The 12,584-nt window shown below is 34.1% G+C and overlaps 1 protein-coding gene across 2 annotated transcripts in view; it reads left to right on the forward strand.

Annotated features, from left to right (window-relative positions):
* The window catches only part of LOC141386549 (uncharacterized), a 145,494-nt gene extending 139,696 nt beyond the window's left edge, over window positions 1–5,798 (forward strand). For both annotated transcript variants that reach the window (XM_073955237.1, XM_073955238.1), the window contains 2 exons: window positions 417–531; window positions 5,104–5,798. In XM_073955237.1, the coding sequence (XP_073811338.1) occupies window positions 417–531; window positions 5,104–5,262 (274 nt within the window). In that variant the 3' untranslated portion in view covers window positions 5,263–5,798. The remainder of the gene's footprint in view (window positions 1–416; window positions 532–5,103) is intronic.
* Window positions 5,799–12,584: the final 6,786 nt, after the last annotated feature.

Consider the following 12,584-nt stretch of genomic DNA (forward strand, 5'->3'; position numbering starts at 1 on the left):
CCGACGCCCAAACCGATGTTTTTAACGTTCTTATGGGTGAACGCGCGGCACATGTTAGCTCACCACATTTAACGGGTGTTAAAAGCAGTTCCCCAGGTGACACCACGTGGAGGTCAGTGTCCACTTGAGATGAAAGATGGACCAGATAAATCCTGGGCTTTGACATGTTAAAGCTGGTCAGGGCCATTCCTTAGTATCTTTCATCCCCTACGTCCACTGTATACCGGATGACAATTTCTCATGCAATATCCCTTGGGGAAATGAAACCAAATTACCTGTTAACGTCATTGGCAAATGTGATAGTTGATATATGCCAGACACACTAATACACATGTATACAAACCACACATGAAAAGTCATTTCGAACTAAGCAACCAACTAACGTTTTTCTTTTTTTTCGGTTTTTAAATTTATAGCTCCATCAATGAACTTGTCGACTGTTCCGAAAATGCTGCTAAAAAGATATGTGGCCCTGATGCTGCAAAATTTACACGAGAATTAGTCGATAAATACGCCAACAGCTTAACCAGGGTGAGTTACTACTGTTCTAATTTTTTGGTGTCGTTCACTAACAAGACAAATCGTAAAAACATAAGGATGGTATTGGGTAAAGACAAAAAAGACATACATACATAGATGGGAGGAACGGGGCAGTATTACACATTAGTAAGGAGATAAAACCCAGTAAACAACTTTTTAGAATGTTACAAAAATACACATGGAAATTTCTGAGTGAAATTGGACACTTTTTCAAAAAGTGTTTATAATTTCCTTTATTTTTTTGGGAGTTGATGTTGCTCATCAGCAAAACATTTCAGTATATTTTCAGATTTTTTGACTAATGGTTCCAGAGATATCGAGCCTTGAAAAAGTCGAATTCAGTAAAAACTATGTGAAAGAAATACCCATAATTTCTTTAATGTTGGTCCAAATAAAAAATATTTTTTTTCGTATTTAAATAATCAACTTTAATCCAAATGCAAGCATTTTATTAGAGAGATCCCATAATGAAAAATTATTATCTAGTTTTTAGTGCATTTATAAATAAAACACTGTAATTTAATTTATTAAATATTTTTTTTTTTAATTTTTTGACCACTGAGAACCTCATAACAAAATTATAGCCAACTTAGGCCGACACTGTAAAAATAGCAGTTTTTCAAAATCCCACTACCAAATAGGGCTTAACATTTTTGTAATTAATCTTAGTTTAAAACAAAAAAATTTCATAAATATCGAAGAGTACAATCATTGATAAAAATTTATTTTAAATTTTGTATCGCGAAAATTGCATCCGAGACCACTGTACCCAGCAAAAATAATCCTCCCAAAATAATGGGTTTTATAAGGGATTATTGGCAGCCGCAACTACTTACAAATCCCCCTACTAACTCATTATTTTAACAAGGGCATGTCGCACTGAATTACTAGTTATTATATGACCCCTAGAATAACTAGTTATTCTATGGCCACTGGAAGCTGAAAAATAAGCTAAAAAAATTATATTTGTAGAACAGTTGAGGAGGCATTTGTTTTCAATTTCACCACACTTCATATTTTTTTATTATACCCTCCACCATAGTATGGAGGGTATATTAAGTTTGTTTTTCCGTTTGTAACGCATTAAAATACTCATTTGCGACCCTATAAAGTATATATATTCTTGATCAGGGTAAAATTCTAAGTCGATCTGTGCACGTCCGTCCGTCCGTCTGTGGTAATCACTCTAGCATCCACAAAAATGGAGCTAGGACGTTGAAATTTTGGGAAAATGCGTCTTTTGTTTGCAGGCAGGTCAAGTTCGATGATGGGCTATATCGGTCCACGTTTTGGTATAGCCCCCATATAACGGTACCCCCCGATTTACGGTATTTTGACGTTTTTAGCTACATTTTCAGACCGATTTAGCTATAATTTGACATTTAGGGTTCTAAAGTGTCAATAAACTTATATTACAATACTTGTGGACATAGGTCCACGTTTTGGTATAGCCCCCCTATAACGGTACCCCCCGATTTACGGTATTTTGGCGTTTTTAGCTACATTTTCAGACCGATTTAGCTATAATTTGACATTTAGGGTTATTAAGTGCCAATAAACTTATATAACAAAAGTTGTGGACATAGGTCCACGTTCTGGTATATCCCCCCATATAACGGTACCCCCGATTTACGGTATTTTGACGTTTTTACCTACATTTTCATACCGATTTAGCTCTAATTTAACATTTAGGGCTCTTAAGCGTCACTAAACTTATACAACTAAACTTGTGGACATAGGTCCGCGTTTTGGTATAGCCCCCATATAAAGGTACCCCCCGATTTACGATATTTTGACGTTTTTAGCTACATTTTCAGACCGATTTATCTATAATGTGACATTTAGGGTTATCAAGTGTCAATAAACGTATATAACAAAAGCTGTGGACATAGGTCCACGTTCTGGTATAGCCCCCATATAACGGTACCCCCGATTTACGGTATTTTGACGTTTTTAGCTACATTTTCAGACCGATTTAGCTATAAATTGACATTTAGGGTTCTCAAGTGTGAATAAACTTATATAACAAAACTAGTGGACATAGGTCAATGTTTTGTAATAGCCCCCATATAACGTTACCGCCCGATTTCAGGTATTTTGACGATTTAAGTCGCATTTCTAGACCGAATTAGCTATAATTTGATATTTAGGGTTCTTAGTAACCAATAACTTATATTCGAAATAATTATGAACGTAGGTCCATGTTTTGGTATAGCCCCATATAACGGTACCTCGGTATAACGGATTTCGGTATTCCCATATAACGGATTTTCGGTATTTTGAGAATTTTACCTACAAGTTTTAACCGAATTATCTGTAATTTGAACATTTGACATTTGAAATTCTTAGTGGTCACCACACCTTTCCACCAAAAATTGTCAAGAAAGGTCGATGTATTGATAAAGCTCCCATATAACGGTACCTCCCGATTTTCAGTAATTTGATGATGTTAACTACAATATTAACCGACATAGCAGTAATTTGTCATTTGAAGTTCTTAGTGGTCACAACACCTCTCCATAAAAAATTTTCAACATAGGTCCATGTTCAATATAGCTCCCATATAACGGTACCTCCCAATTTTCAGTAATTGGCAATTTTAGCTAAATTTTTAACCGAACTAACTGTAATTTGACTTTTGAAGGTTGTAGTGGTCACCACACATCTGCATCAACAATTTTCAACATAGCCCCAATATAACGATACTTCCCGATTTTCGGTACTTTGAGGATTTTACTTAAAATGTTTAACCGAACGTAGGTCCATGTTTTGGTATAGCCCCAAAACAAACCTCCCGATTTTCCGTACCTTAGCTTTATTTTTTTGACGAACTTTCTGTAATTTGAAATTTAAAAGCCCACCAAAAATTGTCAACATACATAGTTAGATATAGGGACCATAAAAAGGGCCTACCGAATGAAACATTTTATGTATGTACATTATCTGACATTTTAATGTACCCCCTTAAAGTTGGGGACAGAAATGAAAACTAATTATTCCATTTTAGTTCAGAATATTTTATGGTGGAGGGTATGAAATGTTCGGCCCGGCCGAACTTAACGCTTTTTTACTTGTTTTATGTTTTTATTTCGCCCCTGCTGGATTTGATCTTGCGAACTTCTGATTTGTAGCCGAACACACTACACACTAGGTCACGCACAAGAACACTAAGGGTTGCTTAAGCGCTTGCATGTGCACCACCAACTGTTCTTTGTTTTTTTGAACAAAAAGTATTCGGCCGGCGCGCCGCGGCGGTGAGAGTTACATATGCAAACACCTTCCACAAACCTGATAAATTTCATGAATTTTTAAACGAAATAAATAACCAAAATAAGTAACCCAAATACCATTTCCGGTATAAAACCTTTTTTCAAATTATATTCATTCAGCATAAATAAATTCCAAATTATTAAAATCGGACGATAAACAATTCTACGAATTAAAATCAACTCATAATATTTTGTTCACTTTAATTACAATCTAGCTAAGTAAGCATAAAATCAAAAACACTGTAAAGGTATATTATTGAAGTTAATAAAGTAAAACGACAGTCTTAGTTTAGCACTGATTTCGTTCAAATCAAATTGTCTTATATTTTAAAAACGTCGCGGCGATCGGTTCCTACGTTTTTTGAGCGTTAAACACGCAATCCTCTGACTTGTAGTCGGACACACACGCTCTGTGCCACCATACTCATAACTTAGTAAGGGGTAATATAAGTAGTTATTTTTGTTTACATCACTTTGTAATGGGATTGGTCCCAACTTTGTAGATAGTATTATTTCTCCCAGCCATGACGGAATATGGACTATATCGGTCCCGTTCTTTGGGAACCTCCCACACAAATTTGGGGAAAGTGCAGTGTGAGGGCTCGTAGCGGATCTCTTTGAAAATTTTTGTTGTTTGTTTTCACGTGCCTATTACAACAGTACAATTTTTCTAGAGTAAGTCCATATTTCCCTTTTTCAAAACTTCTTCCTTTCTGAATGGAATTGTGCTTCCATAGACTTTTTCTGAAAAAGGGGGGCTTCCATAGACACGTTTTGGTATATTTCAATGCTTTGGCATAGTCCCGCCCCACATTACGGTACCTGCAGATTCCACGTATTTTGAAGCAAACTCGTAATTCAAGATCAATATATTTTATATACGGCATAATTATTATGCTTGCTTCTTTTTTGTAAGTGGCTGAGGATATATCTCTGTCAGCACAGCTGACTGATACTTTCTTACTTGTTTTATATAGGACTTATAGCACGAACATAGTATAATACCACTTCTACATTTACATGTATAAAAATATTTGGAATTGTTAAGGAATTTTTTGCTGGGTACTATTCTCTACTTAACAATAAGTCGCTTTAATGATAGCCTAATACCTCCTGCCCTCTACATCAGTGTATGTATGTACATGAAAAGCAATACCAAATAACTTCCAAATTTACACACATTTACCCTACAACATAACCCAAAATTTAGGCTATAAATCTAAACATTGAAAGGCGACTCTGTCTCGAACTATCATTAAAACCTCTGGTGTCTTTTATTTTATGCTCATTTCAGATTTACTGCGACGATTTTACACGGCATCCGGGAATTTGTCGCAATGGTGAAGGCGATGCTGGAACATCTCTTCACAGTTCTTGGCAACAGATATTGTTGTTAATGGCAGCACTCTTTTGTCTGGTGACCTATCAACAAAATCAATGGCTCCAAAGATAGATGGCGGTGCATGGCATTCCTTTATATCATCAATTAAGTTAGTTGCAACAGGAGCAGTAGTATTAAAAAAACAAAACCAAAATCAGCAGAACAACAAACTTGCAATGGGTTTTCTTTTTGGAGGAAATATAAAGTTGTTTTGTGATTGTCCCCCACCAACACCAACCTACCAACACCATGAACACCAATATATGGAAAAGGTATCCAATTCTGCCACTACCTCGACACCAAAAATACATCGCACTGGCCCAAAAACAACAACAAATAAAGAAAAAAACAGTAGCAACATCAACAACAACAAAACGAAGGACCAACTCTTCTTCTAAATACAGTGCGGTAATACGTTGAGCCTGAATAACAATGATAATTACTTAGAGAATATGGTTGAAATTCTGACCATTGATGATGGTATTATCCCCCCAAAATGGATCTCTCTTTCTTCTTCTGCTTATTTATTTTGCTTTGTTTTCTTTTGTAAATTTAGTTTTTCATATTTTTATTTAATCAATAAATGTTATGTTTTAATTTATTACAAACAAGTTTTTTCATAACTTAAAACCTTTGAGGCCTCAATGAATTTGGAAGTGTCAAAAATGTGCTTCGAGAATTTAAGGATAGGATTGTGGAATCTAGGACCAGAATCATTATCTGGAAGTTGCCCGTTATTTGGTTACCGACAATAGTCCCCTGGGTATTGTCAAATTGTATTTAAACATTTTATTCATAATTTCGTCTTTTAATTTTACCGATTTTTTGGTAAACAAAAGGGTTGATAATTGAAAATGGTATTTTTACCCCACAGTCCTGGTTTTAAATTCCCAAAAAGGCCACATAAACCAAACACATACAAGAAATGTGCAATTAAGCGTTAATAAATTAAGAATAATTAGCAAAATTGATATTTTAGAACTATTTATATAGTAATTAAAAAACACAAACACACAGATTCACATATATAGATCCCAGCAAACCAAACAACAACTATTAAGCTCTAAGCTAAAATTCGTAAAATCTTTAATTGTTTTGTACTGAAATCTGCAATGTCAAAATCAGGAAGGAAATTAAAATTGTTTATGGTGCATAGAAATCGAAATAAAAGGTCAGCGTTACAAACAAAAATTATACTGGTACAACAACAAAAACACAATGCGCAGAAAGAAATTCACTTCTCAAAGAAAATTGAACATCCCCAGCAAAAAAGCCATAACAAATCGATCCACTGCCCCATTATTTTAACAAAGACATGTCACCAGAAACCTGCAGTTATTTTATAGCCCCTACAAGATGAAAATTATCTGGCCTAGGCAACACGCAGTGTCGCCATGTGTCATTTGTTATTTTTTTTTTGTTTTGGAAAGTTTGTCAGTTTTTAGTCTAAGCGTACTCAGGACAGTTTGACATAAGACCATGTGTTGTGTTATTTACAGTGACTTGATTGAGACACCACCGAAACATAGTTTTTAAACGCTTTTACAGCATCTTCTGGCGACGAAAATCGTTGATCACGTCTTTTCTCTTGATGTGCTGGAATCAGATCAAGTCACTGGATCTCCAGTCAGGGCTGTACGGCGCATGACCCATCAATTCCACGTTTTGTCCGGCCAAACAGGCGCTGGTTTGAATCGATATGTGAGAGCTCGCATTGTCATGATGCAGAACGATTCGTCTTCTCTTGTTCGTTTTTCGAATTTCTTAGGTGACATTAGGCTCGCTTTTGACTTAGGCTCGCTTTCGAAGACCCTAACGGTGGATTGCTGTTTTGTTTCGGCCCCTAAGCGCAGATCCAAGATTCGTCATCTGTGTCGATCTTATAAATGTCGTTTGAATCACCGCGATTGTTTTTATTCACAATTTCTTTGCACCAATCCACAAGAATCCTTTTTCATCGATAGACCAGTTTTGCTGGATTTATGCGAGACAAATCCATTTTCCATTCAAATGTTAGTTGATGGAAGAAATGCCCAAGGATGCCTCTATCTCACGGTATATAAAATGGCGATCTTGAATTATTCGTTCACAACGTCCAATTTTGGGCGACCTTCAAGACCTTCGTTTTTTGGCTAGTGTCGGCCACGATTGAATTCATTAAACCAGTTTTTCATAGTGCTTTAGGATGACCCTTTATCAACATACAAAGATTTAATTTGATCGATGCACTCTTACAGTGATTTATCATCGTCGAAAGTTGTGAAAAATGGTCGGACGAACATGTTCACAAGAAAATTAAATTTTTTTGCGAAGTGATTTTTTCTTGTCACTCTAAACAACACAACACAAGGTCGTATGACCAACCAGATAGTTTTCGTGCAGCCCTCGTATTGCTATAATATTGACACTAAGTAAGGTAGATACTTCTCAAATTTATAGTGAGTCTGATACCTTCCCTATGACCACCCGCTTACATTTTATTTAGTGGCGGTCCACTCCTTCAGGTACCTCCACCACAAAACTCAAAAGTTTTCTGTAAAATGGTGTGAACGACAACTCTCGAAGGTAGCAATCGGTTCGGTCCAAATTTTGCACATAGTATTATTACTTCCAGATATAGATCGGGTTCGAATATAGACTATATCGGTCCACTCGTTCGGGTACCTCCCACACAAAATTCAGATAAAGTGAAGTTTAAGAGCTCCTCCTGAGTTATTGACCTAAAAGCTCTAAGAAACCCCGACGGCACTAACCAAAATGACATATCCGCAAGATATTTCTCGCAGGGTGTTTCTGATTGGTGTAGACTTTGCACATCGCATTATTTCATGCAGTCATTTATTAGGTTGGAATATAGACTATATCGGTCCACTCCTTCGGGTACCTCCCACACAATATTCGGATAAAGTGAAGCTTAAGAGCTACTCTAGCTAGCATCGTTTTATATATTTTTTCAGTAGGTTGTTCGATCGGCCTCATTTACAACGGTACATTTTTTTCCGGAGTAAGTCAATACTTCCTAAGATAACGGCACATACTACAATGGCTATTGTGCAAGATAACTCTAAAACGTTTTGAAAAATTTCTTTCAAACTTAGTTTAACGTAGTTTAGTATTTCGAGTCATTTATGAAGAAGTTTGGTTATTAAAAATGTTTGGTATATGTCAAGGATTTGGTATAGTCCCACATTACGGTACATACATATTTAAAAGCAGACTCGTGATCCAAATATATTTTATATACGGCATAATTATTGTCTTTGGTTCGGTTTTTTTTGTCAGTGGCTTAGGTTATATCTCCGTCAGCACAGCTGACTTATACTTTCTTACTTGTTTTTCTAATATATTACTTTAATTCCCTTCGATTCTGAGAACTAAGCAAAAAATTCCATTCTATGTCAATCGATACATTACTTCATTAAAGATACCGTGACCATTTGAGAGAGACAAATAGTTTGAATTTACAAATTTTACAGCAAACCCCAATTACATCCTCCAATACACATTTAGTTATAATAATGAAAACAAAACACCCACACATAGCCACAAATAACATTTTGTTTTGCAAACAATGGAATTTTAAATACTAACACTAGACACAATTAAACAAAAAAGAAAAAAAATTAAGAGAATAAAAACAAATATTTATATTTTAGATTTGTAAATGAATATTTATTTAAACAATTTGAAACAACAAACAAGAAAATCGCACAAAAATTTCGTAGTCGTTTTCAATATACATACATATATTTGAGTTGCAAACAAAAACGACAATGAATTTCTAAAAGAAATCAATGGAATTTAAAATGCAAAAAAGAAAGAAACAACAACAATTTCAATATAAAAGCCATTACATATCTGTAAATTGAATTTATTGTTAAAAAATGTTATTGTTATTATTTTTTATAATGAATATTTTATAAGATTGTTATTTTAAATGTTGGTTTTATTATATTTTCTAAACACATCTTTTTTAATGTCGAAGCTAGTTGAAAATCAATTTTAGTCACTGTGCAGTATACACACAAGTATACACCATAAATTATAATTTTCCAATAATCTAATTTATAAACGAAATAATTGCAGCGAATACAAACTCAGAAAAGCTGGTGTTAAATGATATTTATTATTGCGTTCGTTGCATTCGTTGCATTTTGGCGTGTGAGTCTGTAAATATTTAAATGGGACTTAACATTATGAAAAATATTTAAGCATTAGAATGTGATGATTAGATTGTATTAAATTTGCATATGTATGTATTTGTATAATTTAAATGCTCACATTTTGTACACACTCCTAACGAAAATGGGAATGAAATAAAATGAGTTGATTTAATATTCCATAAAATTTAAAATGTACATGGAACATACATCTTACGCGTAAACGACATCATGTCTGACTTTGGGTGAAAGATTGATTACATTTAGAAAATTTGATTATAGGGTCAGTTATAACACCATGACTAATGTTGGACTCGTCCACGTTTATAGTATTATAATGTCACCTGTTTGTTCGAGACTGCTGTAAGTTTTGATGGTGAATGTAATAACGCATACAAAAATTGGGAGCCACATGAGCCGAATAATAATTTGAAACGTTTGTTATTTACGGACCTGAACAGGAAAGAATGATTTAAAATGATCGAATTTTGAGCTTGAAGGACCGATCCTAGAATACTCATATGTTCTAGGAAGTCGTTTATTAAGATATTAGGTACACTTTTGTAGTATATTGTACACTTAATTTTTGGGCGGTTCGCTATCTGTGGACCAGAATCGGAGAAGAAAGTATAAAAATCGAATATTTTCAAAAGTTTTTCGCTATTTTCGCCAATATGGAGTGTTCATAGACAGTTCGTATGTTTCAGAAAGTTGTTTACTGACATTTTTGCTAAATTAATATGGTTAATTCTTTTCTTGAATTTTCAACGGTTTAGTATTTATGGAGGAGAAACTGATAAAATAGGATAAAAATCGCAATTGTATTGATATTTTGGCCATTAAGAACCGTTTCTACAGAGTTAGTATGTTCTAGAAAGTTGTTTATTGAGACCTAAGGTACATTTTTGCAGGTTATTGTTTGCTTCAATTCTGATCGGTTTGATATCTGTAGCCTAAATTCAAAGAAAAAAATTATAAGGGATATTTTTGTGTTCACAATTATTATTCTCTAAGACGATAGCTACAACTTTGCTTCCACGAGTAAACCCTAATTCTCAGCTATTTAGAAGATATGAGCCTGATAATATGATCCATTTGACATCAATGTCTCAGACCTTTGTGGGCCTATAACCGCGAAAGTTGAAGTGATAGGAAAAATCGCCGAGACACATGTCTTCTAATTTTTGGTCTTCTATCACGCTGCGGTGTCAGAATATGGTTAATAAATCATGACTCAAAAAATGACACACAGTGTAATCCAAGCCGGCATCACATTGTTTCAAATAACGTTAAGATAAGTTCCGTTATGACTTAAAAACTCCGTTTATGTCTATATAAATATGTGTGAAAAAATACCCCTTGTTAAAATGTAAATTTGGTTCTAAAATCATTTTGTAAGTTTTTATTTATATTTTGTTATATAATTATATTAAGATACCACTTCCATACTAAATATTCTAAAAGAAAATGAAAATAAAATCGAAATCAAGAAAAAGAGTAAAAAATAAATTATTGTTATAATATGAAAAACGAAATGAAATGAAACAAAAATTAATTTTTAACCACGACACAAATTCACAAAAACACATCTAAAGAGGAATTACGAAAATAAGAAAAAATACAAAACAAAAACTTAGCTAATTTAATTTAAAAAAATAATACAAATGAATTAAAATTGTTTTAAAATAATATTCCATACACAATAACATCCCTTGGACACCGACCAGACAAATAATAACAAAAAAGTAAACAAATAAAATCCGCATCCCCAAGAATATCGAATAGAAAATAAAGAATTATATTTATTGAAAATAATATAAATTGGCATTTGACTTTTATCAATGGTGAGTAAACATAGCGTCTGCTCCGTCGGAAAAGGTCGTAAGTCCACTTTTTTTGGAAATCGCGTTTTTGTTACAGGATGATAGTACAAGTCAAAACACGTCGTATGATGCAAAGAAAATGGTAGTATGTCGCGTTTTTCCACATGTTTTGCCCTTGTCGGAAAAGGTCGTAAGTCCACAAAACGTACAAATTTGAGTTCGAAAAAGTCGTAAGTCCACAGGAAAATGTATACTTTAATAGAATATTACAGCTAATGCAGTTCAGATATAATGTTTAACGTCATCCATGGTTGGGGTACAATGTAAAGAACTAGCCTACACCTTTGGATGATAATCGGATGATATTTGGCGGAGCCTGTGGACCATACTTTTGAACAAAAATGTGATAATTTGAATATTGCAACGAAAACTTACATTTGAAGTCTATTTTCCCCTATAAGCGAACTGACTATGAAAGATGGACTTCTGGCCTTTTCATTGATACAAATTGGGATGCTGTATATGTTCAAATACCTCATATATTGAAAAATTTAAAAAAAAAACAGAATTTTTACTGTTTTTACTGTAGTATGTCTTACTCAACTTTATCAACTGGTAATTTGTGGTTTCTCTAGGGACATTTATTCACATAACGAGATTAGTTTGTATTCTGAATTCAATAAAGCAATTTCTTCTAACAGACGTGTAAGTGCAATGTTTATCTTATTGAATGATTCTAAAATATTAATTGATTGAAATGTTATTAAACTAAGAAGACATCATGCTTTTGCTAACAAAGAGCAGTATGAATTTGGAATGGAATTAGACCATGGTGTCATGGGTCTAGTTTCCTATGGTCACGGTGATTCTAAAAGCTCTGATGATAAACTTGCTTAACGCAGGAAGACATTACATGCTGAAGATTCTACATGGTTTGCAGACAAAAACATAAGATGCAGGGAGTTGGGACAGAAATACTTGGGAAGACAAAAATAACACTATTTGGGATTACAATGTAGCTATGAAACCACGTACATTAACGGAATTAATCATGAAATTTAATTGAAGCAAAAGGTCGTAAGGCAAAAATACAAGGTCGTAAGTACAATGTGTCATGTTTAATATTAAATATTAGCCGAACCGGTCCACGTTGCTGGCCCTTGAAACAGTTTATGTTACCTTTTCTTATGTCAATTATATTTTTTTGCATCGCAAATTAGTTGGGATATGCAAGTGACTATCAATAACAAGTAAGAACGTCGTTAAATTCGGCCAGGCCGAACTTGAATTTTACTTCAATTGGTTTCCTTTCGTTTATGAAGTAGACTAAATACCGAATTTCAGCAATTTCGGTAAAACAATGTGGCTAACCTTCAAAATACCAAAATTCGGTAGGCACCGTTCTATGGGA

This window comes from Musca autumnalis, unplaced genomic scaffold (genome assembly GCF_047663935.1).
Source record: "Musca autumnalis isolate F117 unplaced genomic scaffold, ASM4766393v1 scaffold_5, whole genome shotgun sequence".
NCBI lineage: Eukaryota > Metazoa > Arthropoda > Insecta > Diptera > Muscidae > Musca > Musca autumnalis.